Source organism: Parus major, chromosome 2, assembly GCF_001522545.3.
Source record: "Parus major isolate Abel chromosome 2, Parus_major1.1, whole genome shotgun sequence".
Classification (NCBI taxonomy): domain Eukaryota; kingdom Metazoa; phylum Chordata; class Aves; order Passeriformes; family Paridae; genus Parus; species Parus major.
The window spans coordinates 20,584,896-20,607,334 of record NC_031769.1 but is presented as its reverse complement, the minus strand read 5'-3'; the positions used below and the strand labels follow the sequence as shown (position 1 = coordinate 20,607,334).

Genomic DNA, 22,439 nt, shown 5'->3' with positions numbered 1-22,439 from the left:
CCCCTCGTTGAAAATAACAGCAAAGACTAGGAACCCTGTTATTTCCATGCTTCAGAGAAGTGTGAGACAAGGCTTTTGGGGCTTTGCCTTCTGAGCATGCAAAAGCATTTTCAAAATCAGGAATCTGCCACAAATACGTTTCATTAAAGAAAAAGAATAAGGCAGTTATTAAGATGAATTCCTGATCCTGGAGGTCACAATCCTGCTATTTCTCTAGGGACCATTAAACCCTTCCTAGCAATTCAGAGTCCCAGGAGCGGGATTTCTATCCGAGAGCAGATACTCGGATCAAAGCGACCCAAGTACAGGGATGGTGGAGGAGCCGAGGGGGACCCGGGCACGGCGGTGCGGGACAGCCGGCACTTACTGGTGTTGTCGAAGGGGATCTGCCTGCACCGGGCGGCGGGCCAGGCGCAGTAATACACCGCTCCTCCTTCCACGATGTCTGGCTGTGTGGTGTTGGCTTTGGGAGCTCCCACCAGGACGCTGACCCTGCGAAACACACCGGGAGGTTACCGGGGCGATCGGGACAGGCGAGCGATGGGCGCTGTCACCCCGCGGGCGCGACGCCGCCGTTCGCCCGCCGCCTTCCCAAAGCGCTCCCCGGGCCCGGGGGCGGCCCGGCCCCGCCACCCCCGGCGGCGGCACTCACGTGCTGGGGTCGGGGATGTAGAAGTCCACAGAGTACCCGAAATAGCTGCCCGGGGGTCCGCTGTACACCGTCAGCTTCTCCTCATCCAGGTTAAAAGCCAGCAGTGCCGGCGCCCAGAGGAGCGCTGACAGGAGGAGCAGCGGTCGCTGCCAGCGGCGCGGCCGCCCGCGGCTGAGGGGCAGCATCCTCGCCGCCTCCGCGGCCGGCTCCCGCTGGCGCAGCGGAGCGCGGTTGTGCGGCGGCCGTGCGGTGCGGAGCGGGGCGGAGAGGTGCGGCCCGGTGCGGTGCGGTCCGGAGAGGTGCGGTCCGGTGCGGTGCGGTCCGGAGAGGTGCGGTCCGGCTGCCGCCGGGCGCGGGCGGGGGGCGGCGCGGGAGGCTCGGCCCCGCTCGGCCCCGCGGGCCCCCGGGGGAGGCGCGCTCGGGCGCCCCCTGGCGGCCCGCCGCCGGGGCAGGGCCGCTCGCACGGCCGAAGCGAGCGCAGGGACGCTCCGCCGCTCGGTGCGCGGTAAGCCCGGCTGAGCAGGACGGCCCGTGACTACCGATGGCTGCCGTGGGGCGGTCGTGTTCACGGGAGGAGATGTCGGAGTGTGGGCTGGTGGTTTCGAGTCGAATTTCTCTCGACTTCCGTCATTTTCATGGGTTTGAACTGAAGAGTTTGGTACTTGAAAATCTCTTTTAGCAAACTGAAGTGCATTGAAAAAATGTAAACCTCCATCAGATTGTTATTTGGTTGCTCGGCGTGACCATTATTAAATAGAAACCAAAGAACCCCAGCAACGAAAAAACCCCTTCTAACCAGAGGAAAGTTGCAGAGCCGGGCACAGAGTTCAGAACGCGTTGGAAGATGCAATTCCTCTGTCGCTCTCAGAGTTTCCCTTCAGGTCCTGGCTACGTGAAGCTTTAATGAGCTGGAGGGGGCACCTCGCGTTGGAGCAGGGGAGAGCCCTTAGCAAAGCTCCATGCAGGCACAGGTGTCGCGCCGCTTTTCCCACAGAAATAACCAATTGAACGTAGCACATAAATGGAACGGTGCTTTTGGAAAGCGCCTCTAGTAATTTCTTCGTAAAATAAATTAAAAGGATGGAGCTTTATTACTCCTGTCTTGAACTGTTCTACCCCTGCAAGCTCCACAAGAGAGTTTTAACTGGTTTTGTTAAGCACGTATAGAAAAATCTGACTGCCTGAAATGCTTCTTTCCCTTCCTAAGTGTGGCATCACACCCACATTTTGAGGGGACAGAATTATTGATATTTTTTTTCTGGCCAATGCAGAGGTAGGAAGAAAAGGAGAAACATTTTATTTTCCATGTAATCAGCTCTGTTACAACAAGGAAAAATAATTTGTCTTCAGCATTTATAATGCAAATACGTCCAAAACAAAATCGGAGAAAGATCAAAAGAACGGAGAACCCATTTATAAACATACTACATTAGATCTACCTATGAAAGCAGCTGAGAGCAGTTTGTTTTGTTGTGAGGTTCTGGTTACTTTACTTTTGTGTTTGTTTTATTTTAAGTGCTTTATGGCAAGATTATTCAGATAAGACTGACATTCCTTTTCACAAAAATAGAACCGTGTTTATTTCCAGCATTAACTGTGTGACCCTTAGCTGTCCCCACAGGCTTATAATATCCCTTAATTCTGCTTGCCTTATATCTATGCTAAATTTATTTGCTAAATAGTGAAACATCACCATTGACATTATTTTATTATTTTGCATTGTACAAGTATCTCTTAGAGATCTAAGCAACAGTAATAAATTCAGAAGTGAGGTACTTCTGAATGACTTTAGGATTAACTCTTAAAAGTTATGCAGTTTTAAGGCAATTGAAGGCATCTAGGAGTTGTGTTGCCATTTATGCTAAATGATGATTACGATAATAATGCTCCATTTTAGCATAGCAATCAGTTCCAGGGCTGAGTGTCACAAATGTAGTTTCTGGGGCTTGGAGAACTGCTCAGACTGCAGTCCAGAGCACTGGCACTCAGAAGTGAGAAGGCAGCACATTCTGATGCTGTCTTGTACTGATCCATCCAAAACAGTTAAAATTCAGTAATCAGCACAGCTGGAGATAGGTGAGTGTTCACACAAGTGAAGCTGAAGAGGCATAAGCCAGAACACAGTCAGTTTTCATGTACTCCCCTTGTACCTGCCTTTCAGTTAGAAATACATGCCACCTAACCTGGTTGTTTTGAACTAAATTTTACAAAGCAAAAAAGTGCTTCAAATGGCTATCAGTGCTAAAACCTGACGGAAGGCAGGGCAACATGAAAAAAGGAACTCTCTTTCAAGAGCCTTTTACCACCAAAGTGTGACCATGGTGCAGCACCCCTGCCCCCTATCCTTTTTTTTTCTCTCCCTATAGAGACACATGCATAATATTCCAAATCAATTCGAAGAGATAAAAATAATTTATGTTGCTAACAATTTGCAGTGTTTCCCTAAACAAGCTGGACTTGTTCTGATCACTAGAAGCTTATCTCACATCTTGCTTTCCTCAGACTTTAGAAATGTTAGAATGTTTATAAAGTGCACACTTAAGAGGTAAGCAGCTCCCCAGTTGCTGGTGGACTGAAGCCTGCATTTTAGCATACCTGCAGTCTGATATGTTAACTCCTTTGAACATCCAACTAAAAAGTCTTAATGGGCTCTAGAACCACACCTGCAGCCACGACAGAGAGCTTTTGTAAGAACATTTAGCCAAGAGTCTAAATGTAGATAAAAATTGTTATCTAACTTACAGAATAAATGGAAGGTAAAATGTGGGATTAAGTAATTTATGGAGAAAAATGTGAGATTAATGGTGTGAATTTCTATAGCTAATATTATGTGCAGTTGGTGATATTAGTACGTCATTATGGTGTTTCCAATCTTAAAAATAGATGAGTTCAATCTTCTGTGGAAAGTTTAGCTGAGGTAAAACATAAATACTAATATTTTGTGGGAGGTTCCATTAACAGAGTTTTGATGTTATTTATGCTATTACTTAGTAATGAACCTGCTAGCAGAGGAACAAGTATTTCCAAGAATCATATGGACTTTTAACATGCATCTTATCAAACTTAGTCATAATTTTACTGTTAAATCTTTTCAAAATATGGAAGTACAGAAGCTGAAATGTCCAATTCCCACAGGAAAACTTACTTTCCTTTCAATTGTTTCCTAGTTTTGTTTCTGTAGGCCAGAAGCCTTCTCCTGAACTGTAGCTGGAGCAACTACATGAAGTGTATTTTGTATTGACTATCGTGCCACAAGAGGATAAAATGAGGATATGACCAGGCATTTACAAAGAGAGTGAGTTTGTGGGATCTGAATCCCGGATGACATGCTAACAAAAGATGTTCAGCATTTCTCTTTGAACCTTACCTTTGTGAACATTGTCCAAATTAAAAATCTTAGGACTCCTACATGAAAAGCATTAAAGCTAATTTTAGATTGAGCAGATTAAATCATCTATCAATCAAAGAATATAGTCTACAGAAAAATCAGTTTATTTTCAAGAGATCTCCTGGAAATACTTATTTTTCATTAGTTACAGGTATTGACTAGTGTAATGACACAAAATCAATGTACAGTGGAGTCTAATGAGCCAATACAACATGCTGGTGAAAGCAGAGACTGTGTGTGAGACCCCAAAGGATGGGATTCTGCAGAGGAAGCTGTGGATGCAGCGTTCCCACTGCACCTCTGGCTATTGCCAGCAGCAGAGCTGCAGCAACAGAGCTGGCACAGCCACAGGAAGCTGAAGGTGCTCTCCAGAACATGCTGGATGTTTTGTGCTGAGCAGCCTTGCTTGCAAGCAGGAGCATCCAGAGTAGGTGTCCACAGCCCCACTGCAGACACTCATCACAACAAATTAGTGGATTGCACTAAGGGAGGTTCTTGTTTCTGCTTGGAAACTGATGTGTAGACAGCCATTCCTCTCCCCCAATGAATTTTGACTCCCACACTTGCCTGCTCCATCAAGGACCATCTTGGACTTCTTTGACCTAAACTCATCCACACAAGAACTGAAGAGATAAGAGAAAGCATATAGAGATAACCAGATAAGCATAAATTGTAACTGTCTGAAGGAACAAAACTTCGACAGAAGTATCCAAAATCCAAAATGCCTAGCGTGTACTTAAGAGATTCACTGTTTTAAAGGGCCTTTTGTGTGGATTCTAATAAGGATATTTACATTTGGGTTCGTACTGGCTGCTTACCTTTAGCAGTTCAGACTTCAACAAAGCAAATATGTATTTGTTAGCCTTCATATATAACTCATCTGGGCTAACATGAAGCACTAGAAGCAGTCTTTCCATTATTTACTTAGATAACTTATTTGGAGCTGACTGTGAACCTGAGTATACACTGAAATGGGAATAATTTCTTTTACCATTTACCCAGCAGTTGACCCCAGGAGCCTCCTCCCCCACACACCTTTTTTTATGAAAGTGAATTTAAAGCAAGAAGACACCATCATGTATCTTGAATAATTTTCTGTCTCAAAGGGTTTTGAGACATTGGAAGGAAAAGCCTGTTTTCCAGACCAACTGTGCAACATCATGCTAACTGCACCATGTTGTCAGCTAGGACAGTAGTTGTCTCCCAGAAGATACTGACCTTTCCTTAGCAATTAAAATTGAACAACTCTGCAGTATGTAAAAACCCCTAGAGTATGAATCAAAATGTCATTTAATTGCATATTTAGCTCACATGTTTTCTTGCAATCAGCATTACCAATCTGCTCTGGTTACTTACAGCATGTATTTAATCCTACAGATTGCTCTGATTTTACTGACTAGGCATCAGTTCACAAACTGCAATATATACGTACATTCATAGGCAGCACTTAGAGCAGAACAACCTGTATACAGGCTTCTAGACATTTTTTTCTATGAAAGCAAACCAATGTAGCAAACGTTAATGTCCTGCATGTTCTGACATCTAAATAACCACATTCTTTTAGGGGACAAAAAGTGAATTTCCATAAGGGCAGAACCTCTCCCATCATGGAAGAAAGGCCAGAAAGGTTCACTTGGTTGAGGCTCTCAGATGAGCTGTCTAAATGCCATAAAGCACTGTTAGCCTCTGTAATCCAAAAATAAGTGAAGTAAACCAGAATCCAGGCCTTTAACAACTAGGCAATAGGAAGGAAAAAAGACACAGGAATAAGGTTTCTTATATCACACCATCATCAGCTAAATGTCCCTAGAGTACAGCAGAAGTTTTAATCCAGACTAACGCTTAAAGACAGATCTCACATCAGCTTGGCTTCTAATATTTTTTTTTTCCCTGTGAGACAGAATATCAATTTTATGAGAGTGTGGGGTAAAAAAAAAAGCATATTCTAACAGATTCAAGCTATGATTCAGTGCAAAATCTGGTGTGAGATACTATTGTATAAGCCAAGGACAGACACCAGAATTCAAGAGAAAAAGCAAGAAAAGTGAATCTTCCCAAGGTATCAGTATCTGGAAGGCTAAAGACATTTATCTTAAATGTGCAAAACCAGCTAAAACAAATACCTATCAAGCTTAAGTTTGTTTTGAGAAGTTCCACATTTGACAAGCAGATTCTCTTAATTTATCTGTATTTTTCAGCAGTAATACCACTGTTGCACAAGTTTAATGTCAAACCCATACTGCAAGACAGAATACTTGTGTTTTAAGTAAAGTGAGTCCTAAGACAAATTAAGGAACCCTTTCAAATCATTGTTATCTGCAAAGGAATTATTTTTTTTCAGAAAAAGAAATCTAAAAAACCCACTCTCTTAACACTAAGATACTCTGCTGTCAGTCTGCAGTAAGGAATGGTCATGGTAATTCCAGAAGCTACGAAATTACCTTTTAGCATGAGCTTTTCCCCACCCAGGATGCATTCAACTTGAAAGCTGACATTTCTAAATCTGTGGTCCCTTTTCATCATCTCAGAGAAGCAGCAAATAAGTCCAAATAAACCAAAATTTAAGTAATATATGATTAAAGGAAAAGATTTTATTTTAGGGCTAAGAAGTTGATAATAAATAAAGGAATATAATAATGTAGTAACAGATGTTCTCATGCACTTAACACATACAGTAATGCTGGCTTACACTGCTGTTTGGACAAATTAAGAAGAGGTATTTGGCAATATTGTAAGTTTTGAATAGTTTAGATTATAGAACAAGAAATTCTTTCTGCATTTTTTACATTTCTTTTATATAAATTCAAATAAATATTAATATATCTATTTTTCCTCAGATTTTCTGTTCACTTTTAACATGCCCAATAACTAAGCCACAGTAATATACAACTGCCAAGAAAAAGTATTTAAGAATTATACTTATTCCTAAAAATGTATCATATTTATGTCACATTGTGCAAGCTCTTTAGGTAAAATTAGATTTTAGGAAAAACTGCAGAAAATTTAAACTCATTAAAACATATCCAGTGCAAAGGCCAGTCTAGTCCACACATTATGGTACTGTAATGTAAGCTAATATAATTTAAATAATAAAACATGCCTATATGATTCTGAGAAAGCTGAATATGTTTCATGTTTTAAAGATCTGACATCTAATATGCAGATTCTGCAATATCAGAATTTTTCAAATCTTCATGAGATGGCAAAATAATGGTAAGACTTTATAAGTAGGCTTCTTTCTTTTTTTTTTGGATAACTCACATTAACAGTACTACAGTGGCCAAAAAAGACAAACTATTATAATAGAAATCAATCTGATTAAAAAATTAAATATTCCAATTAACACTGAAAAAGTGTTTGTAATCATTATTTACAATTCCTCAATGATACCAGTGTATAACTTCACACAGTCAAAGTATACCACTCCCCAAGCAAATTCCAATTCAGTATCCCCACTGGAGGATCTGCCAGCTGGATGTTGTTCATGGACAACACATCAGTTTAGGGAAGGAGAGCGATCTGTGGTCCAGAGCAGTTCTATGTACGGCCATTTGGTCTGCAAGCAGCGTTTCACGGGAGTGTCGTCGGTCTGCAGCATTGGTTCTTCAAAGCCCATGACAACTGCTGTGCCTTCTACATACATGACCTGTCAAAATAAACCCAACTCTGTCAGCCTGTTCAAAAACTGAAAGAGAAGATGATTACTTTCACCAGGTCAGGAGAGAATTTGTTATGATACACATTAAACCTGTTAAGTTTTACATAATTCTTGTTTTAATGAAATGGAAGTATGAAATAGAAAAACCCTAATCTTTGAATGTTTCTGCTTACATTCTGAGGTATGGAGCAGCTGCAGATTTCACACAGGTAATTTTAAGGACTTAACTACAAGCTATTCCAAAGACTGAGTAGGTATATTTTCCAGAAGAAGTCTTACTTAAGTCATTCTTGTTCCTTATGTCTCTTAATGCCTTACAGTCTCTTACTCTAAATTCTCCTTCAGGAAGTTAGAATCAGTCATATTTTGTCTGGTATACCTCTTTTTTCAAGAACACTGAAAATGAAACAGGTCATATTTGTTTTCTCAGTAAATGGTTCAAAAAAAAAAAAAAAACAACAACTGATTTTTTTTGATGCAAGCCTGGACTACTAAAAAAAATTCACAAAAAATTCTCAACAACCTAACTCAGATGTAGAATTACTTCTAGAAGTTGCACTTTGTGTATGTTATAGCTCCACTGTCCCTTACAGTTCATACCCCTCTTATGACAGGTAGGTGTGAGAAGTGTTCTTTTCAAAATGCAGAGTTTCAGAGATGTGGTCTGGCCAAGCAATCCAGTATAGTAGCTCAAATATGATTAGGAGCACAAAGAAGTTTCCAATTCCAAATACCTAATTTTGAAATGAAATCATCAAAATAATAGTTTTGTAAAAAGTCTATTTCCAGTTAGAGTATTTTGCCTGTAACTATATTCAGTTTTGCTTAGTGACAGTTATTAGGGCTTAACTGTAAACTTACCTTTTCATTATAATTAGATTGCTTCAGTCCATTGTAATGGTAAACAGTGAATGACTCTGAAACCCTGGAGTCCTAATAGAAAAAAGATAGTTAATTTCACATGACATCCATTGTGCCTTGATTCTCTACTATTTATAACTAGACAGATGCATTCCACCAGGAAGACTCAAGAAAACTGTTAAAAAGTACCATTTCTTTTAGGTGACAAAATCTTCATTTTACCTTTCTTATCAGAAATAAACAACCAAATGTCAGTAAATTAATGAGTAATGTTCCCAAGAGCGAGTCAAGATTTTCTGCATTTACTTGGACACTTTGAACTACAACTTCAGCACTGACCATGGAGAATCCATCCTAATTTCTAATGTCAGACACCTTATTCAGTAGTTGCATGCATGTTTATTCATGACAGTTTGGATGCCACGAAGTTTTTTACTAAGGACCAGATGCAATCTCTGGCCCTCCATCTGAGAGCTAAAAGGGTAATACTCCCATATACTTCACTTCCTTTGAAGACACTAATTCTGCCAAGGTCCAACCAGCAAAGGTAGTGGCTCTGGGTGATCTTTAACATTCTAGGTGTTTAAATGCTGTACTCCTAAGAGGACTGAAAGCTTTGGATTTCACTGAAACAGGAAACACACGTCAGGTGTAGTATCAGCTCTTTTATGCCTACCGGACCAGGCTCCAAAAAAAAATTTATCCCTTTTTTTTGAGCACATGGAAGTAAAGGCTGGAACGAGAATAAAACTGCTCAGGTTACAGGATATCCATCAGATTACAAAAACCCTCATTAATTTTTCTACTCTTTAATGATTCACAAGCTCTATCTCTCTATGTGTCTCTCACAGCCATCCAGGCTATTCAGTGGAGGGAGGGTGGTGAAAGGGAAGATAAGAAGCAACTCTGCTTACAGAAGTTGCTTCACAGAAATAAATAAAATTAAGCCTTCCTGGAAAGAAATAGATCATTCATTTCCCTGAGGAAGTTGCCCACCCAGAAGGGAAAAAAATGCTGTTTCCTAGTTCATGTCTCATGGAAGTTAAGAATTTTGTGCAGTTATTGTCAGTTATTGTTTTAAAAAAAAAAAAGGGGGGGGGGGCGCTCGCAGCCCCTCTCCAGGTGTCTGCCCTAAATAGTAAGGTGTCAGGCTGAATAGCTTTGAATAATTTTTTTCTAAGCCAACAGCTTTCAGAAGGAAAGCTGAGATTCCTTCCAGTTTTTGAGGTGGAGCTGAGTACTTGCTAGGAGTGTAAGAATAGGGGTTTGAATATTCTCAGCGAAGGAATCAAATCTGGGTTTCCTGAGCCACAGCTCTATGCTCAAATATTAACATCAACAATTCCAACCATCACTGGTATCTGCTATTTTCTCACAGTATTTGAAAGAAAGACATTAATCTTCATTTCTGCAGAATTTCACTTTCAGAAAGAATTCTGAGCAAGGTGTCAGTATGGTTAAGGGCTACTGCTACCTGATCCACAGAGTACAGACAGATTGAAAAAACATAGTTCCAATCCATGCTGATTGTTCAAATAGGACTCACAAGGCAGTAACAATTCCATGTTTTTTACTACAGCCAGTGAATTTTTAACAGGACAGGCAAAACTGCTTGGTGAGAATCACATGTAGCAGGGAATTAGCACTTGACAGACAGCACTGACTTGGGGTCTCCAACTTGACAGGAGGCAGAGTTCCTCCACCAAGGTGACCAAGGCAGGACTCTGCACATGATTGTACTATTCTTTGTTTTTCCCTTCTTCAGTCAATAATGCCCTTATGACAGGCAAGAGAGGCAGCAGCCCCATACAATGGCTCTTTTCTCCTCCACCACCCTATGGTCCATGGTACCCGATAGTTTAGGCACAGCCAATTAAGGAGGATGTTCTTTGGCATAATGAACTTCATTCTAAGCATCTGGGGCCTAAAATGAAGCAGTGGAGTCTTCCAGATTTGCAAATGTAATAGTAATGAATAAATTATATTTATATCATTATATCAATTGTACATACATTTCCACTTCTGTATAAACAAATAAAAGGAAGAAGAAACAAAAATACAGTGTAGATATTACTCTAAAAGGCCAAAGAAAATGAACACTAACTCCTCTTTCCTCCAGATGATGAAAGCCTCTGAATGATACATTTAGTCCCTACCACCTTTGGCAGTGCAATTCCAGCATCTTCTGACTGACTATGTTTCATAGTACACAATGCTATCTATACCCAGTGCTGCACAATCATAACAAAAAAAGAATCTTGCTGAAGGCATTTAAACCCATCAGTTTCACATTTCCTTGACTGTAAAAATTAAGGCACACAATTTCAGTGACACATTAAGCTAAAAAGCATTTCTAAGCCCTTCTCCTGCTTCCACCAGCCTATCCTTCTATCCCCAGGTAAACCTGCTCTCTTTTGTCAATATAAGCATGTGCATTGCCCATGGAATGAGACCTCTTATCCAGACCAACTCCCTGCTCTGGTTTACCAAAAATCTCTTTAAAGAGGCTTCTGGTGTCAGGGAGGCAGAGTGAGAACAGGAAAATGTGGTCCAAGGCAAAGGGAAAAGAGGACAGCAGTGCTAGGTTAACACCTGCCTCTCAGTAGTGGTGCAGTCTCAAAAAACATATGGAATGAACTAAGAGTTTGAAAATAATTTTCCAATACCCTGGCTTCCACATATGCTAAACCTAAGTCTATCATGACTTTTTTGTTCAAGTGTCAAAAACTTTTACATTATCAAGAAATGCACATAAAAATAGTTTTAAATATGTCTGCAACCTTCTCCTGTTTGCGACCTTTTCCCATTTGCAAGCAAGTTTTAATTATTGATAAAACCAGTATAGTCATTTATTCTCAGAAAAACCAAACTCAGATGAACTTTCTCAGTAAGGAAACAATTTAATATCATACACAAAATTATTATATAATTCCTGAAGATAAATTTAAAACAATGGAGTCTTCTTACAGTGTAAAGCTGACAAAATCATGGATGTTACAGAAAACAGAAGTCTACCATTTATAGTGGAAAACAGAAGTTATCTGATGATCAGCTGAGTTGAATGAATGCAATACTTACTAAAAATTGCTCTTGTGATACTCTTGAAAGTTTTTAATGAATCTCAAAGACAAACAGAACAGACAGTGCTCTGCAGCAATAAAACTATATTGATTACCTGCTCAGGGAAAAATTCTTGCAGAAAGGGACCCAGTAGTATGATGCCTAGTCCTTCTGGGTCTAATTTGGTCTTCATGAGGTTTACACTAAGATAAAAACATTAAATATAAAAGTATGAGTATGACACTTTTATTCTTGCATGACTAAGTTATGCTGTTCTACCACAGTACTGACTGCCAAGTATAGCAATACTATTCTATTTTTAATCGTAAGTGACAACTGCACCAGAATGGCATGCAAGTTGCCAAAACATGGTTATTTTTAAGTAAAAAGTAATCACTTATTTAATTTAAAATAACAGATAATTCTGAAGCACCACCATATATGGCAAAATAATTTGAAACTCATATAATCTAAAACCAGGTTTACAGCCTAAAAAGCATTTTGCTGTCTTGTAAGCATTCTTTAAAGATACAAAAACCAGTCATCTTTCAAATATAGCTCTGTCACTGCCAAATAACCTGTTTTTAAACAAAGATTTGAAAACCTTCCAAGATTTTCTAAGTACGCTTAAATAAAATTACATTTAACAGATACATTTCTTATTTATATCACGTATTTGGCATCAAAGAAGCCAGAACCAACAAACAATGGAAATACTAACAATACTAATCTGGAAGCCTTACTGCATGACTACGGTCTAATTTCAGGTCACTGCAAACGAAGGTCAGTTATAAGACTATATATCTATTTAAGCAATGCACTTCTACAGGCAGCAGACTGTATCTATTTGCATCTACCTAGCCCTCTGCTTGAGTTACAAGTTGTACCGTCCACAAGAATGTCCTCATTGGGTCAAACCAACAGAGCGTCTTGCCCAGTATCCTGTTCCTGACACTGGTCAGTAGTGGATGCTTACGATAGAGAACAACAGGGCAAACACACATCTTTAGTTTACCCTCCCCACTTCCAGCAGTCTGCTGCTCAAAGACATCTTCAGTGACAGGCAGTATCTAAAACACAAAGATATATATTTTTCTTTCCATGCATGTGCCTAATTGGCTTTGAACTCATCTGTATTTCTGGCTCTTAATAAACTCCACTCAAAAAGTTAGAATTAAACTATGGATTCTGGGAATAAATGTCTTCTCTGTTTTGAACCTGTCACCTGATTCAGTTTGATGTACTGTGTGAAGCAATTAACAGTCACTGCTTATCTACTGTGTTAATGGTTGTCCATCTTTTCCAGGTCAAACAGTCCTAACCTAGCTTTTCCTTACACTAATGGCATTCTGTATCATTAATTAGCCTTACTGCCTTCCTGATACCTTTCTACAATATTAATTTTCCAAGATGGAGTGAAGCATTGGGCATTTATTCCATGACATAACTCCTATGAATTCTTCTCCATATGTCTGTCACTATGAGTTTAAATCTAGAGATCTGTTTCCTGACCAGTAATATCTAGTTCACAGACCAACAATGTGTATGTGAAGTCAGCATTGCTTTATCCCCTGAGCAACCAATCTACATTTACTTTATTGACACTTCTCTGTTCCTTTACCTTTTAGTAACTTCTGCTGCTTTTACACTTTCTTTTTTTTTAACATCTCAAACACATTTTTATCACCAACAATCGTACAAATCCCTACTGTCAAATCCTTGCTGGTAAAATAACAAAACTCACAGGCTTAATACAAATTCCTGCAAAAGTCTTCTAATTATCTTCCTCCATTAAGAAAAAGTGACATTTTTATTCTTCAACCAATTATTTATTTACAAAAAAAGTTCCTTCCTATTCCATGTCTGCACATGAAATATTTACATGTGAATTTCCCCTAGACTGGCCTTCAAATCCTTTTCTAAGTCCTGATGTTCATTTGTCACCTTTCTCATTCCTATACTATTTGGTACCAGCGCAGTTCACAGTAGTCGGTACCTTTAAATAGTTCAGCAATGACATTCTAATGTTTCTTCAGGATGTTGAGTTTTTTTACTTATTTTGACACTTCAGAATCTTAGTTACTCTGATCACCCATTAAAAGGCTTAAGTACAGAACCACTCTGTAATGTTCTCCAGTGATGACAACTCCTCCCATCCAGAATATAAAGATCTCACTGCAATTTTTTAATTAACTTTGAATATTTTTAAAACATTGGGAATCATCTATCAAAACTACAAACCTCTTGCAAGCCTCTTGGCACTGATGGGCTCAGAAGAATACTATTAGTTTTTGTTTGCTTTATTTACATTTAACATTCCATAAATTCAGATTCTTCCCTTTTTTTAATGTACACGCTATGTTTTTCTTTCAGAAGATGCACTTCTAGTTTCTCATAGATGCTTCTTTTATTACTTAGGCCTTTAAACACCAACCAGGTTTCTTTTCTTGAGGGCTGTGGGTGGAAGGTATAGGTTCCAAGGTCTTTTTGATTGTTGCACAGAAGCATTTTGTCCTTTTGGCTACCACTTCTGTTTCTTCATCTTTAAGTAACTTCCTTTCTTGGTGCTAACAGAACTAGTAGTAAATTATTTGGATTCTTTTTGTTTCTCCCTCAACACACATAGGATGTGTTATGCAAATCTTAAGAGAGTGGATCTGTTAAGGTCCTTGGAAGAAGAATTGTAAAATTCGTAACACTGAATGTGGTATCCTATAAACTATGCTCATTTATTATTTAAAAAAAAAATCACTATTCAAGTGAAACCATGACTGAGGATTTGCAAGATACTGGACTTCAATCCTTCTATTCCTCATTCTCACTGGTACAAAATTTTGGCTATTTCAGTGGCTGTTTGAAACGTGCCCAAATTCTTGAAATGCTGCAATAGAGTTGCAAAACACTGTGTTTGCAAACAGAACCATAACAGATAATTTTTAAAATGCACTTAAAATTATATAATAAAATTAAAGCAAGGTATATACTCACTAAAGAAATATAAGAACTGTTTAAAAATACAGCACCACATAAGTTTTTAAATCTGGCTTATGTACTAAATTCAATCAGCTAAGCAGAAAGGTAGATCTAATAAACTTGGACTGTGCTATGTTTCAAATGAGGTTTTTTCCTTCAGCAAATCATTAAGAGTTTTCAATGTTACTGGTACCACAGCAGAGCTACTGAACATGTGTGTGCTTGTGCTTCAGTTTCCTCAGCACAAAGCTTGGCACCTGAACTGAAGAGATTACGAGTGTTGGGCTGATGGTCCTTGTGCTGTTATGGATGAGAAGTGTGTGGGGACAAAAGCCTCCACTACTGATCAAATAGAGAGTATAAAACAGTTTAAGCAAGTTAAACCTACATTAACATTGAGATGTGCTCAAATTGGTGCCCTAAAGGGCATCAAATGGTTTTTAGAAACAGAAAAAACAAATGAGACAGGTGGCTTCTCAGATACATTTACTGAAAGATTAGAAAATTTTACTAAAAACACATGTGATGGCATGCAGTACTGGCTAAGTCACCTTGTTAATTCATGTCTGCTCTACAGAGTTTTCCCCTCTACAGTTCTAAAATTTTAGTCAGGTCTGATCTTTATACATTCTGAGAAACTTAAAGCTTTGGATTAGACAGTCACAAATTTAAATAGCACATTTGGAAGCAAGGCATTTAATTTTCCTTAAGAACAAACAAAACACAAGCAAAAAAGCCTGTATGAAGTTTGAAATATGTTATTTATACTTGTGTTCCACACTAAAAAGACAGACTGTCTAGAACCCAGAGAGAGGAGGTTCTCAAGATAATAGCATTAGGCATTATATTTATGTAAGAGGAGATGATTTAAGACTGCATATTCCATGGTTTGATCATAGCTTTTTCAACACAACAGGTCTTTTGACTGGCTCTTCATACATCAATTTATATTTTATGTGCTATGCACAATAAAATAGAACAGGACTATGCCACAAATGCCCTGAAAGACAAACAGCCAAATGGAAAAAGCACTGAATGAAGAAAGGATTTCTCCAGATTTATTGAGACAGCAGAACAAAAAGGCAAAAGAAATCTTCTCAGACCTATTAAATGATGGCTTGTTTTCTTTCCTCTCCTTTAAAAAAAAGTCTTTTTCAGATTTCACCACTTATTGTCATAATATGAACATGAGCTCAGTAAACTTCATTACACTGTAAACCTTTGGAAGTATGGAAAATATGCTCAATTCAATTTCAGATGGCTATGGTAAGTAAACTTGCAGTCTCCACAGTCATTCCAGCTTTGATCCAACTAAACTAGACCAATTGTTTACAAGAGAGCAGGAGCAACTTTTGGAACAGTAAAAAACTACAAGTGCTCAGCTCTCCTTTTCTGGGTTAAGTATTATTCACAAAACAAGGTAAGTTTTGACACTGAAGGTTAACTGCTGTCACTTGGTATTAGTCTTGTCTGCCCATATTAGAGCTAAAACATTTGAGTTTTAACTCTAATCCTGGGAATCAATGTGTTATTTCTGAAAATAAATGGCAATTATAAACACTACTAGGTCCTGAGGGCTGGAAACAAACTGTAACTGAAGCAGTTTCAGCTTCCAACTCTGCAGAAAGATCCAGTGGTAAACCAAACTTGCCTCTGAATACCTTGACTGTTCAGCTCTACTGTTGCACCATTTCACCCACATTAATATATAGAAATACAATCCTGGCTATCTCCTTAATATATAGTAATGCAGTAGGTGTGAGGGGTTTTTATTGCTTCTAGTTATCACTATCAAAATTAGAGACAACTTTAATTCCTCCCATTTAATTTAAAGCTTAACATTTCAAAATAACACTTTGTGCCCAGAATCTAAACTAGGAAAAAATTTCCAAACTAGGAAAAAAAACCAAAACCAACCCAAAATTATAACATATATGAGGGAAACTGAAGAAAAAATAAAGCCTTAAATGATAATTAATGTCATTAATTGATACTTCTGCAGTATTTAAATTTTATTATACTTACTATTCAGGATCTGAAACAAGGTCCAGAGCCTTCATTACATCTTCTAGCAGTGTGTCAGGTATAAACCCATTATCTGAAGAAGTAGCAAAGTTTCTTGTGAGGAAAAGAAACAAAATGCTTTCCAGGAGAACAAATTTCACTTAAAAATACAAATACAATGTATCTTTATCTGTAAAATTTGCAAGCAGATGGTGGGGTTCTAGAAGGCAAGGAGCTTTCAAATGCTTCTCTCACACTTTAAAAAAAAAAATAAAAAGTGCAATACAGAAACTGCATTTATCACTCATACACTTAGAGGCTTAATACTTGCAAAGAATTCAATCTTTATAAAGAGTTCTCCACTAGGTACCTTGGGATAATAACTGTACCTTTTTCCCCTTCTGATTAGTTAAAATAGTACCTGAAAGCCAGACATCCTCTGTTTTCTAAAACATAAGAAAATTTTCTGTGTATGCTGCATACATTCAAGAACAAAATCTCATGAAGAATGAATCATATCAGATCAGTTGTTTTATGAAAATTTGAAATAGGAGAAATAAATTTTATTTAAACTTTATGTTAATTACAAAGAACATAACAAGGTTAAAAACCATCTATTTTAAAAACTCCCCTTACTATTGCACAATTTCTCTTACTGCAGAATTCTCAGATAATTTCTTCATAGAATTATGGAATAGTTTGGGTTAGAAGAGACCTTAAAGACCACCTAGTTCTAACCTGCCTGCCGTGCCAGGGCAACCTTCCAGACCAGGGTGCTCAAAGTTACTTGTAGATTAATTCCTGTACTGAACATTTCTGAAGGACTAGGCATTTCATTCCTCTCTTAGTGAGCACATTTCTATTAAAAAAATCTTATTTCAGAATAAAGTACAGCCCTTACCCTCAGGGTCATATGTCTGGAAAACTCTTCTTGCTTGTTCTGAAGGTGCTTCAGGAGCAACAAGGGCCATGTCCTGTGGGGTGAAAAAAAATAAACAAATCCACAAAGAAAACTTACAAAATATTCTTACTTCAGATACAGATTTCTAAGAAAATATTTAGCCATACTACACCCAGTTGGAACCTAAATTAATGAAAATTTCAATACAAGAGAGGAAAAGTTAAAGTAATTTGGCAATTTTGCTAATAGTGACATAAAACAATCAAGAAATACACTAAAGATTATTCCACAAACTTCTAGACAAATTTTATGCAAGTCTTTTCATGTGGATATTGTGGCACAAAAGCTAATTGGAAACTACAATCCCAGTCATTTGTACTCAAGAGCTCCAAGTGGGAAAGCACACAAAAGAAACTAATTTGGGAGGAGTTCCTTCATCCTGCTCATCTCTCCTGATGAGAACAACTTGAAAACTGCTTGTTTTATGTAGCGGAAATATAAATGCTAGATTTTTATATTAATTCAGTATAACAATAATGTAATTTTAAGGATCCATAAATATGTCTGAACAGAAACAAATTCACTGTTTAATGAAAAATTTTCCACTGATTTTATAAATGAATCATAACTAGAACATTTACAGGAAACCAATATTTTAACAGTTTATCTTCATGTTTATGTATGTTCTAAAATCCTTTAAAGTGCTTTCAGACAAGAAGACTATATTAGCTCAACACAGTCAGTTTCATGATGCCAAATAATGTATGAAGTCATGCAGTTGTTGTGCACATACCATGTCATAATGGGTGTAACTTATATTTTATAATAATATAAACACTTATTATATAAGGCACATACATACACTGTGAAATTTTGTAATATGTGACCAACTCTTAAATAATTTGGAATACAAAAACATACTAAGCAGGAATAGATTTCATTATCACAGTGTATTACAACAAACTTGTGCAAATATTTCTCAGTTTAAAATTAATGATGCCACAGCATATAGAGCTTATCAGCAACAAGATGATTAGTGATTTCAATATTCAGGGCTTAACTCTGAAGAACGGATATTTTAGTGGTAGTTTCTTATTAACAAATCAGCAGCTCACAAAGCCACGTAACAAGGGAGAACTCTTAGAATTTCCAATGGTATGTAAGGACATAAAGTAACTTCCAATGGCATAGACATATAATTTCAAATGTAAACTACATAGTTCTACTTTGGTTTACGAGTATGCAGTTCCTTCCACACAATCTTAATGTAATCCAAGAATCAAGACTATCATTTGTGTTGTCCTCCCTACCCACAAATCATCTTGTTAATGTAGTACTTTCCAGTTTCATGTGACGCCAGACAGATTCTTCAAAGCAAGTCTTCTGCAACTGCCAACAATGTTTTTTGATAGTCCAACTGCAAATAGTGTGTTAGCATTTTAATTTTCCAGGTCCTTAGTTTTTCAGTTCATGTATGTATACATGGGAAGAACTTAGAGATGAAGTCACTAAATGCATTAGTCATATTGAAAATTCTCTCGCATTCCAAAAAATTTTCAAATATGGAAAAGCCTCCGTATTGTTACATATTAAAATTTTTTATTCACTAAATGTGATTTACTGATACTCTAAGAAAGTAGCTTCAGATGGAAACTTAGAGAAGTCTGCCTGAGAGATGACCAAAAACCCAACCTCTCTAACCTGTAAAATAATTCTAACTTTCCACTGAGGTCGTTGTCCTATAAAAAGTTTAAAATGCAAGATCCTTTACATACAAATCCCATACAACCTCTTAACTTATCATGTCATTCATTTCCAGTATGCAGATAATGTTAAAGTTGTCTTAAAAGTTCAATGAGTCCATATATTTGTATCTGGGGGAAAAAAATACCATAGCCCCTTCATGCAATAAAGCTGAAAATGTGATAAACATCTAACAAAAACATATTTCAGCTGCCCAAGCTGATATTTCACCATATGTGCCAAAACAGATTCCCCACCCCAGCCTTATGAATTGTATTTTGATGTAACCCATGCAGTGAACGTTCCATATAAGGGAATCTCAGAAACAGTTAATTACAATAATTATTTCCAATACCAAGTACAACATGTCCTAAAAATCATGTTTCACTCATTGGCTCTTGTGATACACAAACATGTCATTTTATATTACTTTCAAAAGTTATTCTCATCAGAATTACCAGTTTATTTTAAGATCCCATGTTTAGCCTCAGAGGCAAAAAATATCTTCATAAGTTTTAATGAAAACATTCCCAAACTTTTAATTCTACAAATCCAAAGTAGAACATAATGGCTAAGCCACACTGAAATCCTGGCTAAGAATTTTTACAAAAAATCACACCCTGAAAGACCCATTGCCCTGAAAAATGAAAGCTTGCATATGAACTGCTTTATGGTTGTACACTACCACTATTGAGTGATATGTGGAAGAATTGCATATTGTAATACTAACTTTCTATTAAAAAAGTTAGCTAGAAACAATATAGAAACACTGATTTTTCATTAACTTTTTAACTTGCTGTAACTTAATAGCATCTGGAGAACTGAAGTTCATTTAATCCAGTCTTGTATTAAAGAGAAAGGTGTATATTTTTTCAATGCTATAATCAGTGGCTTTCAAGGCATCAACTTTTCCAAAATGGCTTCCTAAGAAAGCAAGGTTGATGGGATGTCTGAAACTCACTCCCATCTCTCTAGCTGATTTCTGAATCCATTGCCCAAACTTCAATTTTACAGAGGAAACAGGAGTCTCATAAATGATTGTTGAAACAGGATGCCAGACAGAGCATCTCAATGAGGAGCTGGAAGTAGACAAATTCCATGCTTTATGACTTCCAAAAACTCCATAATATGATTCACTCAAGATGAACTTTAGCTTCTAATATCATGCTACTCATTTCCCATGCAAAAAAATTAATATCTAGTATTAAATACTATTTCTACATCTAATGCTATTTCAGCCTATAGACATGAGGTGATTGCTATGCAATGCAGTGGTGAATATTAACATACTAATTCTATTTGGGAATTACAATAAGGAGGGGGAAATTAACATGTATGTCAGGAACATTTGACAGCAAAGTTTAAAACCAGTGAAGATGTACTGCAGAAATTTAAATCTTCCTAAATACAGTTCTCACAATATTGAAAGCTGCACTTAATGTTGGAAACCAGCTTACAGTATTCAGTTTCCCCACTTAAACCATATAGTTCCCTCTTGAAATGACAAAAACCCTCTGGCTTGCTTCAATCCAGAATGATGAAATGTTTTTGAAAATAGACTGGATCAATTACTTTATAGCTCAAATATGCCAAGTGTTTCTAAAGGACAATTCTTAGCCTGGTTCATTAACAGTAATATTTTACGGCTTCCCATGTGAAATGCGCAAGCTCTGTGAAGCAATGAAGAAAAAAAGTTTATTAATAATGGCATGTGATCCACTGTTATTTAGTATTGGTAAACAGTATTTCAGGAAATCTTTATAAGCACATGTTGCTACATGTACAGAGAAAATACTAAATATTCACAAACATCATAGTTTAGTTTATTATAAAAACCGTATTGCTCTTTCTGTTTGTATTTGAAGTATATCATCTTAGGTAGCCAATTCTAACTAGCAGAATAGAGCAATGAGCTCCTATAAAAAACAGTATGTTTTATTCTTTTATTAATAAAAAACATGTGATTTTTTTCATTAACACCATATTGTACAAGTAAAGCCCATTTAACTACACTCCAATTGCATGAGCTTTCTTAACTACACATAGGCAGTGACCAAATTTCTTCTCTAAATACATCTGCACTGCTCCAATATTTTCAAACCACAGTCTCTTGACAACTTTGGCGCCCTTTTGTAACAGTTATTTTTGAAGTACACATGTAAGATACCCTAAACTAAAAACTGGTACAGGAAAATGGTATTGGGCTCCCTGTAACACAAAAATTTCATAAGATTTCATAAGCTTTTTACATGAAACAAACTAACACTGGAAAAAATGTACGTAAATATTGAAATGAGGTTGCTACAGTTTTAGAAAGAAAAGAATGTTACTGACATAGCTAATCACATGCAACTTCTTATGTTAGAAGAGAATAATAGAAAATGAAGGCAATATCTAAAATACACTAAATGTGCTTCACCTTTGCTAGGAGTTCAAAGGTCCCTCCTCCACAGCCCCTGTCCCTGCCTTTTCTCCCTATTTGTAGCCTTACACATAGACTTTCAATTTCCATTCACATACCCTAACCTGAAAGTAGAACTGCCTTATCCAAAGAGGTCAAAGATATTATTTGTTTTGTATAAAACAAAACTGCTATCAGTATGAAAGGAGTAAATAAATGGATGAAAAACTTATTTTTCAACGCTTTTTAAAAAGCAGTTAGAAATTCGTTGCTAAAGATTTTTTTGACTGTACTTATATTAAATCCGAAGCTGTATCTGGATTCAACCTATGTTCCCAGGGATTCCACAGCTGTCACATGTATAAAGGTTTTGTGGAACAAACAACAACCAAACAACAACAACCCAAATTGATTTCATGGAGGTTCCTGTCATTTATAAAATGACCTAAAGTATCCTGATGGAGATTTTCTACACAAGTTCAGTCTGTCATATCACAGCTTTATTAGGCAGTGTGTGAGTTTTGTAAAAAGCAGAACTTGGCACAAAGTTTCAGAACAGGACTACAACAGTTACTATTTTAAAGCATATTCTTATTACTAAAGCATATGTTGGCATGTTGGGAGTCTCATTTACTGTTTCTAGTTCCTGCATCTATCCCAGAAGGGTTTGGGAACATGGGAACAAAGCAGACTGAAGAGAGAGTAAAAAAAATGTAAGCCTCCACTTCCAAGGATACATGGTGCCCTGCTCCAAAAGAACATCTGGTCTTCAGACATTTTGGAGAAAAAACATACAAA

At 37.4% G+C, this 22,439-nt stretch overlaps 2 protein-coding genes across 7 annotated transcripts in view; both read right to left on the bottom strand.

Moving 5' to 3' along the window:
* Nucleotides 1-926, bottom strand: part of ITGA8 (integrin subunit alpha 8) — a 110,661-nt gene extending 109,735 nt beyond the window's left edge. The window contains exons 1-2 of the mRNA XM_015620050.2: nucleotides 653-926; nucleotides 368-492 (exon numbers count right to left, since the gene is read on the bottom strand). Coding sequence (XP_015475536.1) covers nucleotides 368-492; nucleotides 653-837 — 310 coding nt within the window. The 5' untranslated portion in view covers nucleotides 838-926. The remainder of the gene's footprint in view (nucleotides 1-367; nucleotides 493-652) is intronic.
* Nucleotides 927-6,600: 5,674 nt separating this feature from the next.
* The window catches only part of MINDY3 (MINDY lysine 48 deubiquitinase 3), a 47,419-nt gene continuing 31,580 nt past the window's right edge, over nucleotides 6,601-22,439 (bottom strand). For 4 of the 6 annotated variants that reach the window (XM_015618217.2, XM_015618218.2, XM_015618219.3 and 1 more), the window contains 5 exons: nucleotides 17,498-17,570; nucleotides 16,618-16,690; nucleotides 11,735-11,822; nucleotides 8,560-8,631; nucleotides 6,601-7,686 (listed from right to left, as the gene is read on the bottom strand). In XM_015618217.2, coding sequence (XP_015473703.1) covers nucleotides 7,537-7,686; nucleotides 8,560-8,631; nucleotides 11,735-11,822; nucleotides 16,618-16,690; nucleotides 17,498-17,570 — 456 coding nt within the window. In that variant the 3' untranslated portion in view covers nucleotides 6,601-7,536. Of the gene's footprint in view, nucleotides 7,687-8,298; nucleotides 8,433-8,559; nucleotides 8,632-11,734; nucleotides 11,823-13,903; nucleotides 14,501-16,617; nucleotides 16,691-17,497; nucleotides 17,571-22,439 lie in introns of those variants that run through there. The other 2 variants (XM_033511824.1, XM_033511829.1) reach the window with 2 other exon arrangements.